Here is a 24,249-nt window from a genome sequence, read left to right as displayed (position 1 = left end):
ATTGTGTTATGAGACTATTATGATGTTTTATTTGGTCCAATATTGAAATGTTCTACAATTGCAGGTTGTGTTACCATTAAACATTATTTAAATCGACCTTTATATCTATTTCGGCTCATTTGGTTCCTATTTAGTAGCGAAATGGAGAAGCCCATTGCATGCTGGGACATTCACAGGCAGTGAACTACAACTGCTTTTTCCTATGGGAAGTGTGTTGTGTCTGTCTGTGCGAGGGAGTCAGAGAGAGACAGTGTATTGTGCCTGTCAGACTGAGGAGAGAGGGAGAGAGTGACACAGAGAAGGGTGACAGAGGGGAGCCAGAGGGGAGCCAGAGGGGAGCGCTCCACGCAACCAGTGCACTGAATAGGCCTGGTTTTCAAAAGCGCTAAATTTACGCCAGGTGGGAAGATATCATTAGGCCGATATTTAACGCCGAAACGCCCATTCTCGCCCATTCAGGGAGTGCGCCACGCCCATTCGGCCTAAAGCGCATTTGGCAGCGTAAAGCCATATTGATATCTTCCCGAGGCAGGCGCAAGGCATGTTTTTTCGCGCCGAAGGCCCGTTTTAGCGCCGAAGGCCTGTGGGAGAATAGGGGCCATAATATGCCAGATTTCTGCCAAAGTCATTCTTCTAATTTAAGGCCTACAATCACATCTCAAAATGAAATAGTATGGCTATATTATACATTTCCTGAATCAATGGAGTCTTGAGAGTATTCCAGGTTTTGTGTTTTGTGTCTCTGATGTTCCTTGATGCTACAGGGCTAAAAGAAGGTACATAGTTTAGGCGAAAATTGTTGAAAAATGTGTGTCATTGACAGTTTGAAGAGCTCTAGTGACTTCTATATTTGTCCAAAAAATGCACTGCTGGCCTTAAATGAAAGTTAAGAAGGTCTCCTTTAAAATGGGACCAAACACCATATTGAAAAATGTCCTGACCATGACCCTAACCAGGATATGCACCAGCATCTAAAATGCAATTTACTTTAGGGAGTGGTTAACTTCATGAGCTGATAACTAGGTGTCAGCTACCATTCAGGAATGGCTATCATACCAAAATATCATCTACAGACATGTATCTTATCGAAAATTATAAGCAAGTGTTGCCACCTTGAGTGGTAGCGGAATCTGGTCTGGCCCATGGACTATATATGGTTTTAGATGTTGGATATGGTCATTATATGGTGATCCTGTTTTTAAAGGCTGCGTTACAGTAAGTGAAGTGTAGGCTAGGGCTGGGTCGGTTTGAAAATTTTAAAACCGGTTCGATATTGCCGTCTAAACCGGATCGAACCGGTATACCGATTTTTTTTGTAATTAAAAAAAAAAAAAAAAAAAAAAAAAATTTTTTTTTAAAGCAGGGTTCCCGAGTGTGGCCCATAACTGTCTGTAGTGCAACTTCAGTCCACCTGATAGCGATAATACACCTCTAAGCTGGTATTGTCAACCAGCAATGATACTGAATAAAAAGAAGCAGGACACCTGTGTAACAAACACACCCTGTATTTATTTCTCATAACTATTCAGCTCAACTTTTCTTCTAAACATCAAAATAATAAATGAAATAAGACTGCTGCCTATAGTGCAACTTGAGAAAAGGCTAATAAAAACACAAGCAGTGCAATCAGAATGGATTGGCTTACAGCTGAGCTGCCTTATAAACTTCAAAACTCACAAATTCACACAATATAGGTCCTAGGCATGGGTCGGTTTGAACATTTTGAAACCGGTTCGATATTCCCCAAAAAAACGTATCAAAGCGGCTGCAGTTGGTGGCGATAATGCACCTCTAAGCTGGTATGCTGCCAACCAGCACGAACACTGAATACAAATAAGCAGAACCTTTTAACTGTAACAACACACTGTTTTTATTTCTCATAACTATTCAGCTTAACTTTTCTTCAAACATCAACATAATAAACAAAATAAATCTTTTGCCTACTAGTGCAACTTGAGAAGAGGCTAATACGAACAATAGTGCAATCAGAATGGACTGGGAAAAAAAAAAAAAAAACGATTTTTTTTTTTTTTTTTTTTTTTAAGGTTTTTTCGGTTTGCACGTGATCAAACCGGTTTGGGCTCGTATACCGAACCGAACCGGTAAAACCGGAAATCGACCCATGCCTAGTGTAGGCTAGTGACATTTTAAAGTAGAATGTCGTAACTCAATCACTTTCTCATGTATGCACCGAGACTTCACAAAATGTTTGGTCATTAAAAATTCATTTTGAAGTCATGGAAATACATTGGTCAAAATGTCTATGGACCCTGATTCAACAGTTATTGCTAACAATGGCTAGCCTGGCTAAAGCTAACCCTGGCTTGTTTCCCAACTGTTTAAATGGAACGCTGACAACTCCAGTGTGACGTCACTCAACAACTGCCATATTCCTAATTCCCAAATTATGCAAATGGAATGGACTGTTACTAATGCTGTGTCTGTGTTTGTTTCCAGGAGGTCTCTCAGCTTCACTAACAATGTGTCTGTGTGTGTTTCCAGGAGGTTTCAGGTCTTAAATGTGACCAGCTGCTGTCTTCAGGCCAGGTGCTGCCCAGTGAGTGTGTGAGTGGGCTGGTGGAGATGGCAGCGGACCCAAACACCAACCCTGTCCTCACAGGAACCATCATCTCTCTGCTGGCACAGCTAGGTTAGTGTGGACCTGCTCACGGTCTGCTTGCATATCACATCTATTGCTCTATCACAGGGGTGCCCAAATTCTTTCCCATGAAGGGCCAAAACTCAATCTGGGTGGAGGGCCGAGGGCCAAAAATAAACGTTGTGGAATTACATTAAAATGTATTGTGTTTTATAGAAAATTAACATTCTAAATCTAAAATAACATTTCAATATAATAATCTACTTTTTATCTGTTTGGTAATTGTAATAATTTGCAATTGGTTATATATATTTAAAAAAACATCTGCATTTGTGGGGAGCTTAAACATTTAATCAGTAAACACCCAGTTAAAAACAGTTGCATTTTCCACCTTTGTAATCAAGAGAGAAATTTGACTTAATTCACAACTTGAAAAATCCTCAAGGTACTTTGAAAATCAGCTTTATTGTCCATTTGCCATGACAATTTGCAGGGATGCAATCTCAGGAGTGAACACAGTATCCGCAGCCACATTCAGACACTGTTTCACAAAGTCACCACATGAAAAAGCTTGTCTACCCTTTGCAATCAGTGCAGATATCTGATAACTTGCCCGAGTTGCATTCTGGATAAAAAATCGGTAAAAAATAAAAAATAAAAATAAAAGAAATCCCCAAATCCGTGGCGGGCCAAAACAAACAGAGTTTGTCCGCGGGCCCCAAATTGGTCAGCACTGCTCTATCAGGATCCAAATGCTGCCTTAGAGATGGGAGGGATATTGGGGAAACACTGATCATACTATAACAATATGCCTATGAAAATACATTTTAAGAAAGCAGGCCATTAGCTAGCAGTTAGCTATTTTAGCCATTTTAGCTGATCATCTGCTCTTGGCACTCTGCTGCTCCATCTCTTCAGACAGAGTGCCCATAGTGTAGTGCTCTGAATAACCACATGCTGTGTTCAAACAGCCAGAGTGTAGTACTCTGAATAACCACATGTTGTGTTCAAACAGCCAGAGTGTAGTACTCTGAATAACCACATGTTGTGTTCAAACAGCCAGAGTGTAGTACTCTGAATAACCACATGTTGTGTTCAAACAGCCAGAGTGTAGTACTCTGAATAACCACATGCTGTGTTCAAACAGCCAGAGTGTAGTACTCTGAATAACCACATGTTGTGTTCAAACAGCCAGAGTGTAGTACTCTGAATAACCACATGCTGTGTTCAAACAGCCAGAGTGTAGTACTCTGAATAACCACATGTTGTGTTCAAACAGCCAGAGTGTAGTACTCTGAATAACCACATGCTGTGTTCAAACAGCCAGAGTGTAGTACTCTGAATAACCACATGTTGTGTTCAAACAGCCAGAGTGTAGTACTCTGAATAACCACATGTTGTGTTCAAACAGCCAGAGTGTAGTACTCTGAATAACCACATGCTGTGTTCAAACAGCCAGAGTGTAGTACTCTGAATAACCACATGCTGTGTTCAAACAGCCAGAGTGTAGTACTCTGAATAACCACATGTTGTGTTCAAACAGCCAGAGTGTAGTACTCTGAATAACCACATGTTGTGTTCAAACAGCCAGAGTGTAGTACTCTGAATAACCACATGTTGTGTTCAAACAGCCAGAGTGTAGTACTCTGAATAACCACATGTTGTGTTCAAACAGCCAGAGTGTAGTACTCTGAATAACCACATGCTGTGTTCAAACAGCCAGAGTGTAGTACTCTGAATAACCACATGCTGTGTTCAAACAGCCAGAGTGTAGTACTCTGAATAACCACATGTTGTGTTCAAACAGCCAGAGTGTAGTACTCTGAATAACCACATGTTGTGTTCAAACAGCCAGAGTGTAGTACTCTGAATAACCACATGTTGTGTTCAAACAGCCAGAGTGTAGTACTCTGAATAACCACATGTTGTGTTCAAACAGCCAGAGTGTAGTACTCTGAATAACCACATGCTGTGTTCAAACAGCCAGAGTGTAGTACTCTGAATAACCACATGTTGTGTTCAAACAGCCAGAGTGTAGTACTCTGAATAACCACATGTTGTGTTCAAACAGCCAGAGTGTAGTACTCTGAATAACCACATGTTGTGTTCAAACAGCCAGAGTGTAGTACTCTGAATAACCACATGCTGTGTTCAAACAGCCAGAGTGTAGTACTCTGAATAACCACATGTTGTGTTCAAACAGCCAGAGTGTAGTACTCTGAATAACCACATGCTGTGTTCAAACAGCCAGAGTGTAGTACTCTGAATAACCACACGCTGTGTTCAAACATCAAGAGTGTAGTACTCTGAATAACCACATGTTGTGTTCAAACAGCCAGAGTGTAGTACTCTGAATAACCACACGCTGTGTTCAAACATCAAGAGTGTAGTACTCTGAATAACCACATGTTGTGTTCAAACAGCCAGAGTGTAGTACTCTGAATAACCACATGCTGTGTTCAAACAGCCAGAGTGTAGTACTCTGAATAACCACATGCTGTGTTCAAACAGCCAGAGTGTAGTACTCTGAATAACCACACGCTGTGTTCAAACAGCCAGAGTGTAGTGCTCTGAATAACCACACGCTGTGTTCAAACATCAAGAGTGTAGTACTCTGAATAACCACATGTTGTGTTCAAACAGCCAGAGTGTAGTACTCTGAATAACCACACGCTGTGTTCAAACAGCCAGAGTGTAGTGCTCTGAATAACCACACGCTGTGTTCAAACATCAAGAGTGTAGTACTCTGAATAACCACATGTTGTGTTCAAACAGCCAGAGTGTAGTACTCTGAATAACCACACGCTGTGTTCAAACAGCCAGAGTGTAGTACTCTGAATAACCACATGTTGTGTTCAAACAGCCAGAGTGTAGTACTCTGAATAACCACATGTTGTGTTCAAACAGCCAGAGTGTAGTACTCTGAATAACCACATGCTGTGTTCAAACAGCCAGAGTGTAGTGCTCTGAATAACCACATGCTGTGTTCAAACAGCCAGAGTGTAGTACTCTGAATAACCACATGTTGTGTTCAAACAGCCAGAGTGTAGTACTCTGAATAACCACATGTTGTGTTCAAACAGCCAGAGTGTAGTACTCTGAATAACCACATGTTGTGTTCAAACAGCCAGAGTATAGTACTCTGAATAACCACATGCTGTGTTCAAACAGCCAGAGTGTAGTACTCTGAATAACCACATGCTGTGTTCAAACAGCCAGAGTGTAGTACTCTGAATAACCACATGTTGTGTTCAAACAGCCAGAGTGTAGTACTCTGAATAACCACATGTTGTGTTCAAACAGCCAGAGTGTAGTACTCTGAATAACCACATGTTGTGTTCAAACAGCCAGAGTGTAGTACTCTGAATAACCACATGCTGTGTTCAAACAGCCAGAGTGTAGTACTCTGAATAACCACATGCTGTGTTCAAACAGCCAGAGTGTAGTACTCTGAATAACCACATGTTGTGTTCAAACAGCCAGAGTGTAGTACTCTGAATAACCACATGTTGTGTTCAAACAGCCAGAGTGTAGTACTCTGAATAACCACATGTTGTGTTCAAACAGCCAGAGTGTAGTACTCTGAATAACCACATGTTGTGTTCAAACAGCCAGAGTGTAGTACTCTGAATAACCACATGTTGTGATCAAACAGCCAGAGTGTAGTACTCTGAATAACCACATGCTGTGTTCAAACAGCCAGAGTGTAATACTCTGAATAACCACATGCTGTGTGTTCAAACAGCCAGAGTGTAGTACTCTGAATAACCACATGCTGTGTTCAAACAGCCAGAGTGTAGTACTCTGAATAACCACATGTTGTGTTCAAACAGCCAGAGTGTAATACTCTGAATAACCACATGTTGTGTTCAAACAGCCAGAGTGTAGTACTCTGAATAACCACATGTTGTGTTCAAACAGCCAGAGTGTAGTACTCTGAATAACCAGATGCTGTGTTCAAACAGCCAGAGTGTAGTACTCTGAATAACCACATGTTGTGTTCAAACAGCCAGAGTGTAGCAGTGGTGGCTGGTGAGCTTGGAAACAGGGGAGGAAGCTAGCGCGGCGACCGAAGGCTGTTTGAAAATTTGGGCTTTTTTTTTTCAAGTGTGCGCGCGCGCGTGCGCGCATGTGTGTGTGTGTATTTGCCATGTTTCCCATGCTGTCAAGCCTCTTAGCTTTCCACCCAGTGAGGAGCATTGCATTAGCACCCAGTGAGAGGACTACAGGACGGAACAGCACCTGGCACCTGAGGCGGTCCCAGGGAAAATATGACGTGTGCTCTGCTGCTGATACTCTCACCCACAAGCAGTTTTTGCCCAAAACGCCCAAATCTCATTTTAAATTAGCATTAGGATTAGACTGTTGTGATGTCATTATTCAGTTTTAACCATCAATAATTGTTCCTTTTCTCATTATTTCATTTCTCAGAGTAAATACTGTATATTTATTTCGAGATTTTTGTCAATTATTTGTGCTGTTATGGTTATAATTAGCCTAGTTACTCACTTCTACACTATCTTAGATTGTGTTACTTATGGATGGCATGGAATTATAGTGAAAATAGATTATCCCCCCTTTTTGCTGGGGACCCCACTTTGAAAACCACTGGCTTAGGCTAGAACTGTTGCGAGAAGGTTTCAGGATTTATCTCTATGCATTAGGCTGTGATTACTATTTATATAAATCTATTTATTCACATAGATTCATGATATATTATGGTATACAGCCTACCTGTGACATCAATGTTTTGATTCATCCTATGATGTCTCACACTCAGGTGTGCTTTCACAAGACAGGTGTTGTCCATTCAATCAGCTAACCTGTCTTTATAATGGCTGTCTTGCACTGTTTGTATGATACTTGACAAAGTCTATGGCCGAAACTGTTGTCAAATAGCGTTAAATTACACTTAATTGCATCTGGAACGAGAGTGTGTCTTCATGTGCACAGTGCTGCACTACTCATTTAGTTATCAACTTTGGAGCGTTATTTACCCCCCCTTCCCGACATCCTAGGTTGACATGCTTCATCCCAATCGATTCCTTATTTCTTCTACTTTCATATGATATAAAGATCACCACTCAAGCTTTAAAATTGAGCCCGCTGTCAGCTATCGATTTACAGGCCAAATTCAGTTAAAAAATGTGTGAATTTAAGCCTCGCGGGTTTTAGTATAAGAAATTACAGGATGAAACTTCAATACGACAAAAATAGCGCTGCTCGGTGAACCATTTCCACGCCGAATTTAATAGAAGGTTCGGATAACTTGAAATCAATTGACTTACTTGAATATCCGTGCTGTCTGTAGGGGAAACGCTGCAGTCGAGACGTTGCAAATATTCCAGTTTTCTGACATTGCAAAAAGCCCGTATCGCGCAGCTCAAGTCTCCCCGCAACTCGAAACTCGTTTTGGTGGTAATCCAATATCAACGACTGTCTGGCTTGTGAACACTTACTGATTGATAAAAAAGTAAATAAAAATAAGAGGGAAATATGATATGCTGCTACTGTCTCAGTAAATCCTTCCTGTCAGGTCAAGCAGTGGATTTCACCTCCTTGATTCAGCGTGACCACAGACCAGGCAGTGGAACAACGTTGCCGATTTTCAGGCGTATTCAGCATTGGACAATACAGAATGTCAATCAATGTCAAGCAATCTATCTATCAAACAACAACCAATTAGGGTTTCACCTGGTTTCACGGGCTAAGGGAGAGCTCCCCTCCTCCTCAATCTGATTCGTTGGAAAACACATCACTCTCACTGTTTTCTGTGAATTGCAAGTCTTTTTCAACCAATCTTATTTTTTCATTAGATAAATTACCAAATAAATCAAGCCCACAGGGCGGGTGTTTTTTAATCCCCTCCCCCATGCTGGGACCAGGGCCAGAGTGACTCGTCTGCATGGAGCTATATAATGAATGAAAAAATGAGCGTCTGCACATAAGAAAAAACACATTTGATTGATATTTTATTATAAAAAAAAATATGAAAAATGAAAAATATAAAAATATATATATATATATATTTTTTTTTAATATATATATTTTTTATATAAAATCCCCAATCTAATAGAGGAGGACCATCCTCCTATGCCTCACTGGAAAAACCTCCTCTGGAGTGTAGTACTCTGAATAACCACATGCTGTGTTCAAACAGCCAGAGTGTAATACTCTGAATAACCACATGCTGTGTTCAAACAGCCAGAGTGTAATACTCTGAATAACCACATGTTGTGTTCAAACAGCCAGAGTGTAATACTCTGAATAACCACATGCTGTGTTCAAACAGCCAGAGTGTAGTACTCTGAATAACCACATGTTGTACTCAAACAGCCAGAGTGTAGTACTCTGAATAACCACATGTTGTGTTCAAACAGCCAGAGTGTAATACTCTGAATAACCACATGCTGTGTTCAAACAGCCAGAGTGTAGTACTCTGAATAACCACATGCTGTGTTCAAACAGCCAGAGTGTAATACTCTGAATAACCACATGCTGTGTTCAAACAGCCAGAGTGTAGTACTCTGAATAACCACATGCTGTGTTCAAACAGCCAGAGTGTAATACTCTGAATAACCACATGCTGTGTTCAAACAGCCAGAGTGTAGTACTCTGAATAACCACATGCTGTGTTCAAACAGCCAGAGTGTAGTACTCTGAATAACCACATGTTGTGTTCAAACAGCCAGAGTGTAGTACTCTGAATAACCACATGTTGTGTTCAAACAGCCAGAGTGTAGTACTCTGAATAACCACATGTTGTGTTCAAACAGCCAGAGTGTAGTACTCTGAATAACCACATGCTGTGTTCAAACAGCCAGAGTGTAATACTCTGAATAACCACATGCTGTGTGTTCAAACAGCCAGAGTGTAGTACTCTGAATAACCACATGCTGTGTTCAAACAGCCAGAGTGTAGTACTGTGAATAACCACATGTTGTGTTCAAACAGCCAGAGTGTAGTACTCTGAATAACCACATGTTGTGTTCAAACAGCCAGAGTGTAGTACTCTGAATAACCACATGTTGTGTTCAAACAGCCAGAGTGTAGTACTCTGAATAACCAGATGCTGTGTTCAAACAGCCAGAGTGGAGTACTCTGAATAACCACATGTTGTGTTCAAACAGCCAGAGTGTAGTACTCTGAATAACCACATGTTGTGTTCAAACAGCCAGAGTGTAATACTCTGAATAACCACATGCTGTGTGTTCAAACAGCCAGAGTGTAGTACTCTGAATAACCACATGCTGTGTTCAAACAGCCAGAGTGTAATACTCTGAATAACCACATGCTGTGTGTTCAAACAGCCAGAGTGTAGTACTCTGAATAACCACATGCTGTGTTCAAACAGCCAGAGTGTAGTACTCTGAATAACCACATGTTGTGTTCAAACAGCCAGAGTGTAGTACTCTGAATAACCACATGTTGTGTTAAAACAGCCAGAGTGTAGTACTCTGAATAACCACATGCTGTGTTCAAACAGCCAGAGTGTAGTACTCTGAATAACCACATGTTGTGTTCAAACAGCCAGAGTGTAGTACTCTGAATAACCACATGTTGTGTTCAAACAGCCAGAGTGTAGTACTCTGAATAACCACATGTTGTGTTCAAACAGCTAGAGTGTAATACTCTGAATAACCACATGCTGTGTTCAAACAGCCAGAGTGTAGTACTCTGAATAACCACATGCTGTGTTCAAACAGCCAGAGTGTAGTACTCTGAATAACCACATGTTGTGTTCAAACAGCCAGAGTGTAGTACTCTGAATAACCACATGTTGTGTTCAAACAGCCAGAGTGTAATACTCTGAATAACCACATGCTGTGTTCAAACAGCCAGAGTGTAGTACTCTGAATAACCACATGTTGTGTTCAAACAGCCAGAGTGTAGTACTCTGAATAACCACATGCTGTGTTCAAACAGCCAGAGTGTAGTACTCTGAATAACCACATGTTGTGTTCAAACAGCCAGAGTGTAGTGCTCTGAATAACCACATGTTGTGTTCAAACAGCCAGAGTGTAGTACTCTGAATAACCACATGTTGTGTTCAAACAGCCAGAGTGTAGTACTCTGAATAACCACATGCTGTGTTCAAACAGCCAGAGTGTAGTACTCTGAATAACCACATGCTGTGTTCAAACAGCCAGAGTGTAGTACTCTGAATAACCACATGCTGTGTTCAAACAGCCAGAGTGTAATACTCTGAATAACCACATGTTGTGTTCAAACAGCCAGAGTGTAGTACTCTGAATAACCACATGTTGTGTTCAAACAGCCAGAGTGTAGTGCTCTGAATAACCACATGTTGTGTTCAAACAGCCAGAGTGTAGTACTCTGAATAACCACATGTTGTGTTCAAACAGCCAGAGTGTAGTACTCTGAATAACCACATGCTGTGTTCAAACAGCCAGAGTGTAGTACTCTGAATAACCACATGCTGTGTTCAAACAGCCAGAGTGTAGTACTCTGAATAACCACATGTTGTGTTCAAACAGCCAGAGTGTAGTACTCTGAATAACCACATGTTGTGTTCAAACAGCCAGAGTGTAGTACTCTGAATAACCACATGTTGTGTTCAAACAGCCAGAGTGTAGTACTCTGAATAACCACATGTTGTGTTCAAACAGCTAGAGTGTAATACTCTGAATAACCACATGCTGTGTTCAAACAGCCAGAGTGTAGTACTCTGAATAACCACATGCTGTGTTCAAACAGCCAGAGTGTAGTACTCTGAATAACCACATGTTGTGTTCAAACAGCCAGAGTGTAGTACTCTGAATAACCACATGTTGTGTTCAAACAGCCAGAGTGTAGTACTCTGAATAACCACATGTTGTGTTCAAACAGCCAGAGTGTAGTACTCTGAATAACCACATGTTGTGTTCAAACAGCCAGAGTGTAATACTCTGAATAACCACATGTTGTGTTCAAACAGCCAGAGTATAGTACTCTGAATAACCACATGTTGTGTTCAAACAGCCAGAGTGTAATACTCTGAATAACCACATGTTGTGTTCAAACAGCCAGAGTGTAGTACTCTGAATAACCACATGCTGTGTTCAAACAGACAGAGTGTAGTACTCTGAATAACCACATGCTGTGTTCAAACAGCCAGAGTGTAATACTCTGAATAACCACATGTTGTGTTCAAACAGCCAGAGTGTAGTACTCTGAATAACCACATGTTGTGTTCAAACAGCCAGAGTGTAGTGCTCTGAATAACCACATGTTGTGTTCAAACCATCGACTTATAAAGATGGACGCCATTCCATGGTTCCATTAGTGAAGCCGCTGCATGTTAGATCGCCGCCCTGACGGCTGAATCCAGTATTAGGTCACAAGGCCCGCCTCCCCATGTTAGTGGATGGGAAAATTACAACCGAAATAATCACAGTATACGTCAGATAATTTTTTTCCAAAGGTGGTTTGTATCATTTTAGATAGTCATTATCATGCTAATGCCTGTGCAAGTGGTCATTTTTCTGATCAGTTTGTTTTTAAGTAGTTATTTGACATATAAAAATGGATAAAAATGGATGATTGACAGCTGTGGCAGCCAGTCTCAAGCCGTCATTGGCTGGACAGGCTCTTCACAGTATAGAACTAGCGTTGGTTTGACATAGACAGGACACAGTGCTGCTTTGTGCTTTCATCATGTAACGCTGCCTGGAGGGTGGCTCTGTGTGGACCCGGGACAGAGGCTCTTAGCACGGGTAGTGGCTCCCTGGAGGTCGGGGTGGCTGTGCTGGCTACCAGACATATCAATGGACCGCAATAAAAAGAACATTGTTTTGAGAAAGGCACGCGAGGAATTAACGTTGGTTGGGGACTGAAGTAAGTTCAGAAAATATGTGTTTTAGTAGTTACTCCAGCTACGTTAGCCACTTTCGCTAGTCGGCTGTTTTTCATTATTTATCGGCTTAATATTACTATAACTTAACAACCGATAACGATAGCTGGAATAACACAATAATATACACATATTTTCAGAACTTGCCAGGTTGTCAAACTGCCAGGAAATGTGTTTTATAAGATGGGGCCTAGTACGCAAGCACCAGCCATGAGCTAATCGCTAACCCGTTAGCGTCACATAAACAGAGGTTTTATTTCTGGTATTAAAGCAACAAACATTTTTATATGGATATCTCAGAGAAATGCTTTGACTGTGGGGCTGTTCCTTCTTCACAAGCTCCTTTCTTAGCTGTTGTAAGGATATACGGTAAACAGAGACGAGACTAGGCAGCTAGGCTAACGTTACCACTGAGCTATATTAAATGGAACGTTACAAACGGTTACAGCAGGCTGCCCTACCCACACTATACCAGTAAACAACGTAGCGTAAAGCGTCAAGGTTAGATTTGTAAAACCAACATTTACTCCAAAAGGAATTAAATCATAAAGTTAATCAAAATGCCACGGAAACATTGGCTAGCTTAATCAACACAGCAGTGGATCGGATAATTTCCCCAGTGAGGCCGAGAGCAGCCTCCACTTCCGGTCCGGGCTGAGAGCACAGCAGCCCGGAGGAGAAATCTCCGACAACCAAAATCAGATTTTCGTACAGGCGTCATTTTGATAAACTGATCTCATAGTGGGACTCTTCCTGGTTACTTTTGGCGAGACAAAAAATATTACAACTTAAAGTGTTATATTTCAAACAGCCAGAGTGTAGTACTCTGAATAACCACACGCTGTGTTCAAACAGCCAGAGTGTAATACTCTGAATAACCACATGCTGTGTTCAAACAGCCAGAGTGTAGTACTCTGAATAACCACATGTTGTGTTCAAACAGCACTCCCAATTCATAAATGGTCCAGTAAGTGTGTGCCAGAGTCAGAGTGTGCTCTGGTGCTCGAAGTGAGTACGGTATTTACCATAGTTTCACAATGTTCAAGCCTGTGAAGATGAGTCAGGAATCTTGGGTGTTTTTCCTACCTGTGTGCTCTCTCCTTTAGCCTGTGAAGATGAGAGTCGGGAGATGCTCCACAGCAGCTACAACCTCACCTCAACCCTTGCCTCCGTCATCCACTGCCACAGTGCCACACCTGGAGAACCACTGGTACTGCAGGTAGGTAGGCATTCAACAAGCGCCGATCGCTCCTAGTATTGTGCAGGTGCAACAAGTTGTTTTTTCACGGGAGCAGGGCCGCACATAAGGGGGAAAAGGGCAGACAATGTATGTGTGTATATGGATGACAAGTTAAGTAATACTTATTCTGTGGTAGTAGTGATGGGACAATAACCTGTATTACTGTGTGTATCGTGGTATAGAAGATACACACCGTTTCCACTTGAGAACATACATTTTTGAAATTGACCCTAGTTTATTTCTTGTTGCAGTGTTTGCTAATACAATAAGCTAGAGTCCAAACTGCTCCCTAGCAACAGAATTCCAGTGAAACAGTCTATAAAACAATTACGGGTTTGACCTCTCCCCTAATTCTTATGCAAAAATCCAAGAAGTCAGTATTTTACATAAATATTTTACACATTTTACCGTCTTACATTAAAATGTAAAAAACCAACATATAAAAATGTCTGTTATGTTAGTTAAAGACAGTATCAAAGAGAAAAAAACGCACATCCAAAACCAGATTGGGCAGGTGCCGAGCTCAAAGATGAAGTAGTACAAAATGAATAAAAAGCTCGCACACTGCGTGGGCTTCAGTTACAGTGTTTTTTATTTTAACACCCAAAAAGTGACGTTTCGAGCATCAAAGCCATTGATGAAGAGCTTTGACACTCTAAACGTCACTTTTTGCGTGTTAAAATAAAAAACACTAACTGGAGCCCACGCAGTGTGCGAGCTTTTTATTCATTTTGTACTACATGTTAGTTAACTCATTGAGTGCCAGCCACTTTTGGAGAACGGACGCTCCCAGTGCCAGAGTTTCAGAGCGTTTTCAGTGATTTCTCGAGGCCCACAGAATATTGTGTGATATTACTATGTAAACACCGAACACGCAAAAAGAACAAGGAGACTCTATTGTATCATCAGCAAAAAAAAGTTTATTGATACCATTTTCCGTTCTTTAGTTATCAGCCGGAGAAGATAGGTCAAAAACAGCAAAAATATGCTTTTCTATCAGGAAGCTGAGATATTCAGCCTTTTGTGAAATGCATTATTTCAAGCACATTCACTGACTCTAGCTAATCTTTTCTGATGATGTGACCTGGTTTAGTTCTGTGGTGCATGCGCGCCCCACCCCCCTGCCCCCCCCTCTCCCCGCCTCTCCCCGAGTCAGCTGCCAACTCCTCCCCACACGCACAAAGTCTATTCGGAGCCTCTGTTTTTGCGCTGCGCAGCTCACAGCAGCAATGAGGAAATGCCCAACGCGACTGCAGGTAAGGGTTGGCCCTTCGGCGTTGGGTGCTGCCTTTCTGGTGGGTACTCGTGTGAAGAAACTATGCAGACAGACAGACAGGCAGAGGAGCTGCAGTTGTGTGCGCGGATTGATTGCTGTTGGCAAGCAGCCCAGAGCCATCTACATGATGGCTCTGTCTGCAGCATGAGCGCGGTTTCTCTTTGATCACGGCTTTGTCAGGCTGTATTCCTTGACACTTCTGTCATCTGGAGAGCACTGTCGCCACCTAATGGCTCGGTAAAATAGGTTATAGACATTCAACATGTCCCAAAATGTTACAGGACATAGATCTGGCTTCGATGGACCCCCCCCGTCAAAAAACGCAATTGACGACAATCGTCGTCTTTGGCACTCTACGTCAGTATTTGAATTGACGACAGCTGTCGTCATTGGCACTCAATGAGTTAAAGACCACATGAACCGGGTCTCAGACAGGCTTGCGTCTGCATCTTGTCTGAGATGACAGAGGGTTGAGAGGCGGGCCATAACGTGTTGATGATCTGATTTGACAATTCTGGGGACTGGATTTGGCCTTGGCCAATCCTGGCGTGTTCCCGCCCCCAAATGGAGTGGGATTCAGCGTATTGTAGCACTATGGGAGTGGGATGCACAGAGGACTGAGGAACTGGCTGCCCCCGCGTGTAGTGCCGTTTGAAAGCCCAGGCAAATGTGCTGCCTGCCCGGCCTGGGATGTCCGAGGGTCCGATTGCGAGTTTAACGAGCCAGTTACACGTCTTTGCATTCTACATTAAATGAAGACATTACCATTTGCTTTATTTTGTATGTTACATACTTATTGGCCAAGTTATTAGTTCGTTTATGGGCTAGAAATTCTGCCAGGTTACAGGCACTAGACGACCATCTTGCCTGCAGAATTTTCTCCTCAAAATTAAGATTGATTGACAGCTGCCATGTTGTGATATGATTGGTTGAAATGGGGTAGAAATCTGATAGTACTAGCTGACCTCATCACCATACTATAGATTACAGTTATGAATCAAATCATGAAAAATTAACTTTTGATGTGAAAAAGTGTGGAAAAACTAAAGAAATTAGATTTTTGTGATTTTCTTTTACATACATTATTAAATAGGTGCACTGAATACCCAGGTATGTGAACTAAAATAAAAATAAAAGTCATTTTTGGGTTCAGCCCGTCTTTAAACATTTGTGGCATATTACTGTTTTTAAAGTTTCCATCTCATTAATAATCATCGGGATAATATCGTACTGTATATCAAGAGCATTTTGGCGAAGATAATGTAGCATGGATTTTCTTTTTATATTAATGACATTACACAATACAACATTTAATGTTTGTGTGTGTGTGTGTGTCTGTCTGTCTGTCTGTCTGTCTGTCTGTCTGTCTGTCTGTCTGTCTGTCTGTCTGTCTGTCTCAGTGTCTCCAGGTTCTGCAGAAGCTGACGTATAACACCCGGACCTTCCATTCCACAAACTACATTCACGAGCTCATCAGCTTTCTCATGAGCAACATGTAAGCGCCTCACCTCAGTGTCATGAACCTGAGAGCCGGTCATTTTCATTTCATTTACCGGTATTTGTTTATTTGAATAGGGACAGGTACACGTACATACAGTATAGTGTTCACAACATAAAATGTCAATAAACCTATGATGTGTTGTACCAAAGCATGTATAGCCCAGGGCTAGTTTGCAATGCCAGTCCCTAGATGTAACCAGACATTCCTGTAAAATAAAAATAATAATACACAAAAATACAGCAAAATACAATAAAAAGACATATAGCAAAGATCAGATAGGCTACTAAACGTATAATTCAGGTCAAATTTCAGTACAGTAACAATTCAAATATCACAGTTAACTCATTCACCGCCAGTTTAGGACTGCCAATATTTAGCACAGGCCAAAGATTTTCATAATTGTTGGTCATCTTTCAAGACCCACAGTAAATTATCTATTAGCACCAGAGTGATTTGCAATACCTCAAAATGAAGATGTACGTCTCTGGGTTCACCAGGAAAAAAAAAGTGAGCTTTTAGCATGTTCTGTACTCTACTTATAGCCATTTATATACACCCTGTTTTCACCCAAAATGTCTCTCTGAGAAAAGAAATTGCAGAAAATGGCATTTATGTACAGCACACAATATCATGCAGAACTCGCTCTCAATTCTTTTATTTTGAACTGTATTGACATCAGACATGTAAATATTATTCATTATGACACAAATGACAAAAAAAAAAAAAAAAAAAAAAAAAAAATATATATATATATATATATATATATATATATATATATATATATATATATATATGAAGTGCTTTTTTTACATTCAACAATACAGTTTGCTCAGTGTGAGTGAGTGTACAGACAGACAGACAGACAGACAGACAGACAGACAGACAGACACACAGACACAGACACACACACACACACACACACACACACACACACACACACACACACACACACACACACACACACACACACACACACACACACACACACAGAGAGAGAGAGAGAGTTCTGTCCACAGCTGCCTGCAGCTAGATCGCACCTCCTCCCCCCTCCTTCCCCATCAGCGTTTTCCTCCTCTCGTTCGGGCTGGGAGTGGGACGAATGCTGCGACACGAGTCACACGACACAGGAACGGGTCCGCGGCTTGGCTTTGGGACCAGGCGCTGCTGGAACCGGATCGATCATGTTCGTCACGGGTTTGACTAGGCAATCCAGGTTCGCCCTGCAGCAAGGCAGCAGTGCAGCGCGCCGAGAGGCGTTTCAATGGCGTTTTTTCCTCTGTACAAGGAAGCGCGTTTCTCTGTTTTTCCTCTTTTCCTCCTTCTTCCTCGTTTCAAACAACAGCTGCGGTATGTGTTTGATAACGTGCTGTCGGCTACCCTTTGAGGATAGGGACCAGATGACATGTCAGAGGCTGGGTAAGTGTTTCAACTACGCGCTGCACTCATAAAAACAAAAACACGTCAAACACGTCTTTGGCGTGGATGGCTATTTCTGATAAGACGTCAAAGACGTCTTTGGCGGTGAATGAGTTAAGACAGTTCAAATTATGCTCAGTTTAGTTAGGAGTGTGTACTTATTGTACATACTCCTAAGAGTGTGTACAAACTAGGGCTGTTGAAACGAATTTTGATATTCGAATATTATTCGAATTTAATAATTATGAACGAAATTCGATTATTATTATTTTTTAAAAACGAATATATATATATATATATATATATATATATATATATATATATATATATATATATATATATATATATATTTTTAGAACACTAGAACAGTGACAAGTTCTGACAACATACTTGAAGAAAAGAGTGTTAACTGAAGTTGACTGTTGAAGCTGCTATACTGATGTAAACCTACCTGTAGCTCTTAAAATGTATGTTCATTCATTGTTAACTGAAGTTGACTGTTGAAGCTGCTATACTGAATGTAAACCTGTAGCTCTTAAGTGCAATACGTGACTGATTTTTTTTTGTTCATGGCTCATTGTTGTTTTGGCAAAGTTTACTTATTTGTTTATTGATAAGGAGCTCAAACAAAGGCTGTGTCTTTTTTTATTATCAATTATTTTATTTTAGCATTTCAGACAGCACCAATACATCACTGATGAATATTAACTAAGCTCTGGTTATCTGACCTATTTTCTAATGCAATGAATGTATATGTACATTGTACAAGGAACATGTTTTCTTAAATAAACATCATTGCTGGACTATTTGTGATAAGCCTAATATTATTTTGAATATTCATCCACCATTCACTTTTCCATCTACATTTGGTAAAATGCTTAGAAAAAGTTTTACTTGGTCAAACCCAAAGATTCAGCTATATTTAGAATCAGAACATAACATAAGAGAAGACAACAATTCACTCAGACCAAATTTTTTTTTTTTTTTTTTTAATTCAATTAAAAATTAATTAAAATATTCGAATATAATTCGAATATTAAAATGTATAAAGCACTGAAATTCGAATTTGATTATAGAGGGAGATTGACAGCCCTAGTACAAACCTGGTGGAGCTTCTACCAGTCTTTGACGTTTAAAACCCTTAATTTCTAGGTTTAGTTTTATTTCCTCCGGCAGTGTGTTTCACATTTGAGACCCCTTAATGGAGAACGCGGACTGTCCAAAAGAGGTTTTGCGGCGTGCAATTTTGCAGTTTCCACTAGCCGTGCCCCTGGTAACCCTGATGCCGCTTTGTCGACTGACAAATCGGCTCAGAGGCTCAGGTGCTAAATTATGTAGACATTTAAAAACCAGTTTAAGAGTGGAGAATGCATGTTGACATGCAGCTGATCCTTGTGCCTTTTGGTCTCTCCCCACAGCCAGTCTCACAATGATGACATCATTATGCCGTGCCTGGGTCTCATGGCCAACCTGTGTCGCTACAACAACTCCGTGCAGAACCACATCAAGTCTCTGGTGAGTCACAAATCTGAACCGACTACACAGAATCAGAATCACTTTTATTGCCACAGTATGCAAGTTACATACGAGGAATTTGTCTTAGTGTCTGTATGCAGCGTAGCGGTCACATCAATATACAGAGATAAGAAGTAGGAAGATAACTAAAGACAATCACAAAGTTGCAAGTGCAATCAAATCGAGTAAATATGTACAATATTTACATGAGTGGTGAAGTGTGTGTGTGTGTGTGTGTGTGTGTGTGTGTGTGTGTGTGTGTGTGTGTGTGTGTGTGTGTGTGTGTGTGTGTGTGTGTGTGTGTGTGTGTGTGTGTGTCAGGGCGTGTGTCAGGGCATGAAGTAAGGTTTTTGTCTAATAGTAAGTAAGTATGTACCGGTAAGTAAAGTTTATTTCTAGAGCACATTTAAACACAGCCTGAGCTGACGAAAGTGCTGTTCAAAGAACATTCAAAACAAACAGATTAAAATGTTAGTCGGCTGAAAAGACCAGATAATAAAAATGTGTCTTTAGTCTGGATTTAAAGACGGAGATGAGGGAGCACATCTACTAGCCAGCTGGTAGCTGGTGGTTCATCTACTAGCCAGCTGGTAGCTGGTGGTTCATCTACTAGCCAGCTGGTAGCTGGTGGTTCCACAGTCGTGACCGTGAGCTCTAAAATATAGGATGGAGCAGCCGTTTATGATCAGCAACATCACACGTTTATGAAAGAGTAGCGGTCAGTTGAAACACTGAGCACTGTGCTGTAACATTAACAAGCCCAGGGGCCGGTTGCACAAAGCACCTTAAGTTAAGATTTTCCTTATAGAGTCCGATTTAAAGTGTCAATAAATAACATAAAATCGGTTGCACAAAACACCCTTAAATCCTCTCCTTAAGGTTAAACATTTTAAGGAAAATGTAAGCACAAGATTTAAGGGTGTTTTGTGCAACCGCTTTTACTTTATGGACACCTTAACTCTGACTCTAAGGAAAATCTTAACTTAAGGTGCGGTGCTTTATGATCCTGTGCAGATCCAAAGCGCGACACTCAAGGCTTCTGAAAAGTGGCTAAATGTAGTGACCAAGCTGGGATCAGTGGCCCATATAGGCCAGTTACTGTATCTCTCAGTCAGACTCTTAGTCAAAGACACCCTCTAGAGTCCATCTGACAAAGCGCAGCACCAAGTCTGTTACAGGAAACGTTTTTTCTTTTTTTTTAACACCTTCAACACAGGGGGCCTGTCTGATTCTCAAGTGAACGAGCTCTATAGAGGTGGCATTTGTAGGTAAGAAGTTGTAATTAGGCTGTCTGAAACCAGTTTGATACACAAGTTCACTGAATTTGCAACCTTTCTAGGTACCTGGTTATGGATCATTTTCGAGGAACCATACCATGTATACTTTGGTGGGTTAGGGTATCCCATGATACCTTGCGCCCCTTCCAAAACGACGAAGAAGAACGAAGCGAGCCCCTAATGGCGACGCCCACAAAGCTTCCCACATCAGAAAAAAGTCAAACATTGTTGGCTAAATAACAAACATTTGTCACTTTCTTTTCATTTTGATTCTAGAATAGTCAATAACGTCAACCTTTACTTAATTTCAGTGCAGTCAGATGTTTGTACAGTGTCAGGAAAGTCACTTTTGAACAATAGTAGGAAGCATCTTACCTGAGACTGTTGTGGACAGCAGCCAGCTAGTTAGGTTGCTAGCTAACGTTAACCTTAGTTTAGAAAACCCGCTCCGCGTGCCCCAAAGCAGGACTTCCACTGTACAGCCAGGAGGATAGCAGCATGGCAGAACTTCAAGTGTAAGTGGAGTTCGTTTTAACTGTGCTTTATTAAATGACAAGCTGTCATTGCTTAACTAACGTTACCAATTTGTTTGTCAAATGCAACGTTCCAAGTTAGCTTGTGTGTGTGATGCTTGCTTGCTGGTGGTGCTGATAACGTTAGCTGCGGTGGCTCTGTTTGCCTGCGTTCATCTATCAAAAACAGTACAGTACGCTTTTAATTTGAAGGCCGAAACGGGAAATGGTTTGAGTAGATTGAATTGACACTGGTCTGTCAATTGTATCATTCCACACGTACCATTTTTTACAGTAAGAGTTTAGACAAACATACCAGCCACAACATAATTACACCAGCTTTCCACCTTGTGTGTGTGTGTGTGTGTGTGTGTGTGTGTGTGTGTGTTCGCGCAGGATAATGTGAAGCCATTCTACCGTACACTGATCAACTTCCTGGCTCATAACAGTCTGACTGTGGTCGTCTTTACCTTGTCCATACTGGCCAGCCTCACACTCAACGAGAAGGTTGGAGAGAAGGTAGGTGGGATGCACGGGCACGGGCTCGCACACACACACACACACACACACACACACACACACACACACACACACACACACACACACACACACACACACAGACACATCTGCATGCATTTAGGGCTGTAGGATACTTACAAAAAAAATGTTATTGTGCAGCATATAGGGATGAGTACGTTCACATTTGAACCGGTACGGTACCAGTACCTGGAATTCAAATACGGTACCGAAAACTGTACCTTTTTCGGTACTTTACACACTGTAAAAATGTACAGTTGTAAACAAATAAGTCCAAACTTCTCAATTTCAATATTGTTCTTTATTTAGAACATTTATTTAGCATTAGACAAAATAAAACTCCTCCCTCTCCCCTCCCAAACCAAGAGTTGTAGCAGCAAGGTTAGTTTAGTGGGGTTATAAAAAATGGAATCGTACTTGGGGGCCACTGATGTCCACCACAGCTTCCAGCAGGGCCTGGTCTTCATCTTGGAAGAGCTCCCCAAGTGCTGAAAGTTTCTTCTGCTTATGGAGTGCTATCTGAAAATAAAAAAAGGCGTTGTGATTCATCAAGCATTATTTATGTTATCAATAGAAATAAGTATCAGTACTATCCACATCTTACACAAGAGAAATAACTATTCTTAGTAAGTTAGCTTATACTCTAAGAATATCACACACATTATCACTCATTTATGCATAAATAAATCATTTAGCTGGAGCCTCCACCGCTGAGAAGGGCAACATCCTGTTTACAGTGAATGCAGTCAGTCACTGCCCTGTGGCCCTCAATGACTTTCTGCCGGGGTAAAGCAGCTTTCTTTGCCAGGGTGAACGGTGTCTCCTGTGTGACTGTCACTGTCACATGGTGACCTAGCTGTCACTTTCACATGGTGACCTAGCTGTCACTGTCACATGGTGACCTAGCTGTCACTAGTCGTGTTTCCATTACCGTCAGAAATGCGCAAAATCTAAATATCGCAATAGAAATTGGGTAATGGAAACACGTAAATTTCGAAAAAGCTCCCAAATATCGCAAAACGTTTTTGCGCTCTCATGAGGTGGTTTTTCAGACGTGTCGATATAGCAGTTTATCGCAAAAGTGTAATGGAAACAGATTTTCCGCATTTGCACGTCATGTGACCCATCTTCTCCTTTGGAAAATGAAAGGAAATTAGGGAGAAAGGGTTTGATAAACCGTGGCAAAACCTTCGCAGCAAGTGGAAAACTTTGAAGCAACGCTACCTAGCAGAAAGACGTGTTGTGCAAAAGCGGAGCCGGAAAATAGATCATGTTTAATGGGAGAAATCGATCCATGCCTGTGTGCGCGCATTTGGCACAGCGGCGAGATGATCGGCGGGATGAAAAGCACACCGGTGCGGTGCTGTTGACTGAAGTGATTAATACATTACACACGTTTCAGGTGCAATGTTATAATTATAATACACGATATTCTGACTATTGCACCATATCAGCCTTCCCCCCCCCTCCTCCATCTCTAAAATGGGACAAGTTGTAGGCTACCTTTTTTCCTCTGCCTGTCGCGCTCACTGCATTCACCGCAGCCCGCAACATGTTCTTTTGAATTGATAATCAGGCTCGTTTATATGCATTGTAACTTCATGTTGTGATTTGCATTGACCATTGGTTGGATTTGAGCATGCAGGGGACGGGATATGGGGCAGATCCGCGTGCGTAATCACTGTGGCAGCTGCTGGTAACGGGAATTGCGAAACTCAACTTCAATGGAAACGCCTACAAGTCGCAATTGTACATTGTCGAAGTTGTAGAAATATCGCAATTATTTTGCGAAAAACTGTAATGGAAACACAGCTACTGTCACATGGTGGCCTAGCAATGAAAGCAAGAGTGTAACGTTAAATAACACGTCTCACGGTGACACGAGCTGATGATAATTATAACGTTAACAACGCTACTAAACATGCTAAGCTAAGCTAGCTCAGCCAAGATGGTGAAAAAGCCCCATTATCTAACAACAACAATGTGGCAGTGAAACAACTGATCCAGCTAACGTTAGCTAATTAAATAACGTTAGCTAATTAAATAACGTTGCCTGATGTTGTCGAAGTCGACGCCTCACTTGAAGTTTCATCATCATCATCATCATCATCGTCCAAGGCTTTAAGTTACTGCAGCCGAGGTTCTGGCTCTATAGGTGTCTTGTTGCTGATGCTTGCTTGCTGGTGGTGCTGATAACGTCAGCTGCGGTGGCTCTGCTTGCCTGCGTTCATCTATCAAAAACAGTACAGTCTTCAGCATTTAAAAATATCTTGTGCTTAACCAGGTGCTTCCTCAAGTTTGAGGTGGCCACTGGCCAGCTGTGCATGTCGCATCGCAAACGTTGCAGCGAGCGTTGCCTTCTCTTGGAAAAGTGTAGCCACAGTGAACGTGTTTGTTGACGTTTGTCAGCGTGACGCACTGACGTAGGGCTGGTTATCGGTTCAAATTTCATGAATCGATTCGGATTCACAAGGTTCCGAATCGATTAATCACGATTCGATTCGATTCAATATCGATTCGGAT

The 24,249-nt window shown here is 41.4% G+C and overlaps 1 protein-coding gene across 1 annotated transcript in view; it reads left to right on the top strand.

The window, feature by feature from the left end:
* Positions 1-24,249, top strand: part of cip2a (cellular inhibitor of PP2A) — a 95,772-nt gene that overhangs the window by 9,632 nt on the left and 61,891 nt on the right. Inside the window, 5 exon segments of the mRNA XM_083653921.1 lie at positions 2,503-2,650; positions 13,559-13,671; positions 16,369-16,463; positions 19,304-19,400; positions 21,586-21,708. Of these exon segments, the coding sequence (XP_083510047.1) occupies positions 2,503-2,650; positions 13,559-13,671; positions 16,369-16,463; positions 19,304-19,400; positions 21,586-21,708 (576 nt within the window).

The sequence above is a fragment of the Poromitra crassiceps genome (genome assembly GCF_964638095.1).
Source record: "Poromitra crassiceps genome assembly, chromosome: 2".
NCBI classification, from domain to species: domain Eukaryota; kingdom Metazoa; phylum Chordata; class Actinopteri; order Beryciformes; family Melamphaidae; genus Poromitra; species Poromitra crassiceps.
Note: the sequence above shows the minus strand (reverse complement) of the source record. Positions and strands in the feature narration are given on the sequence as shown.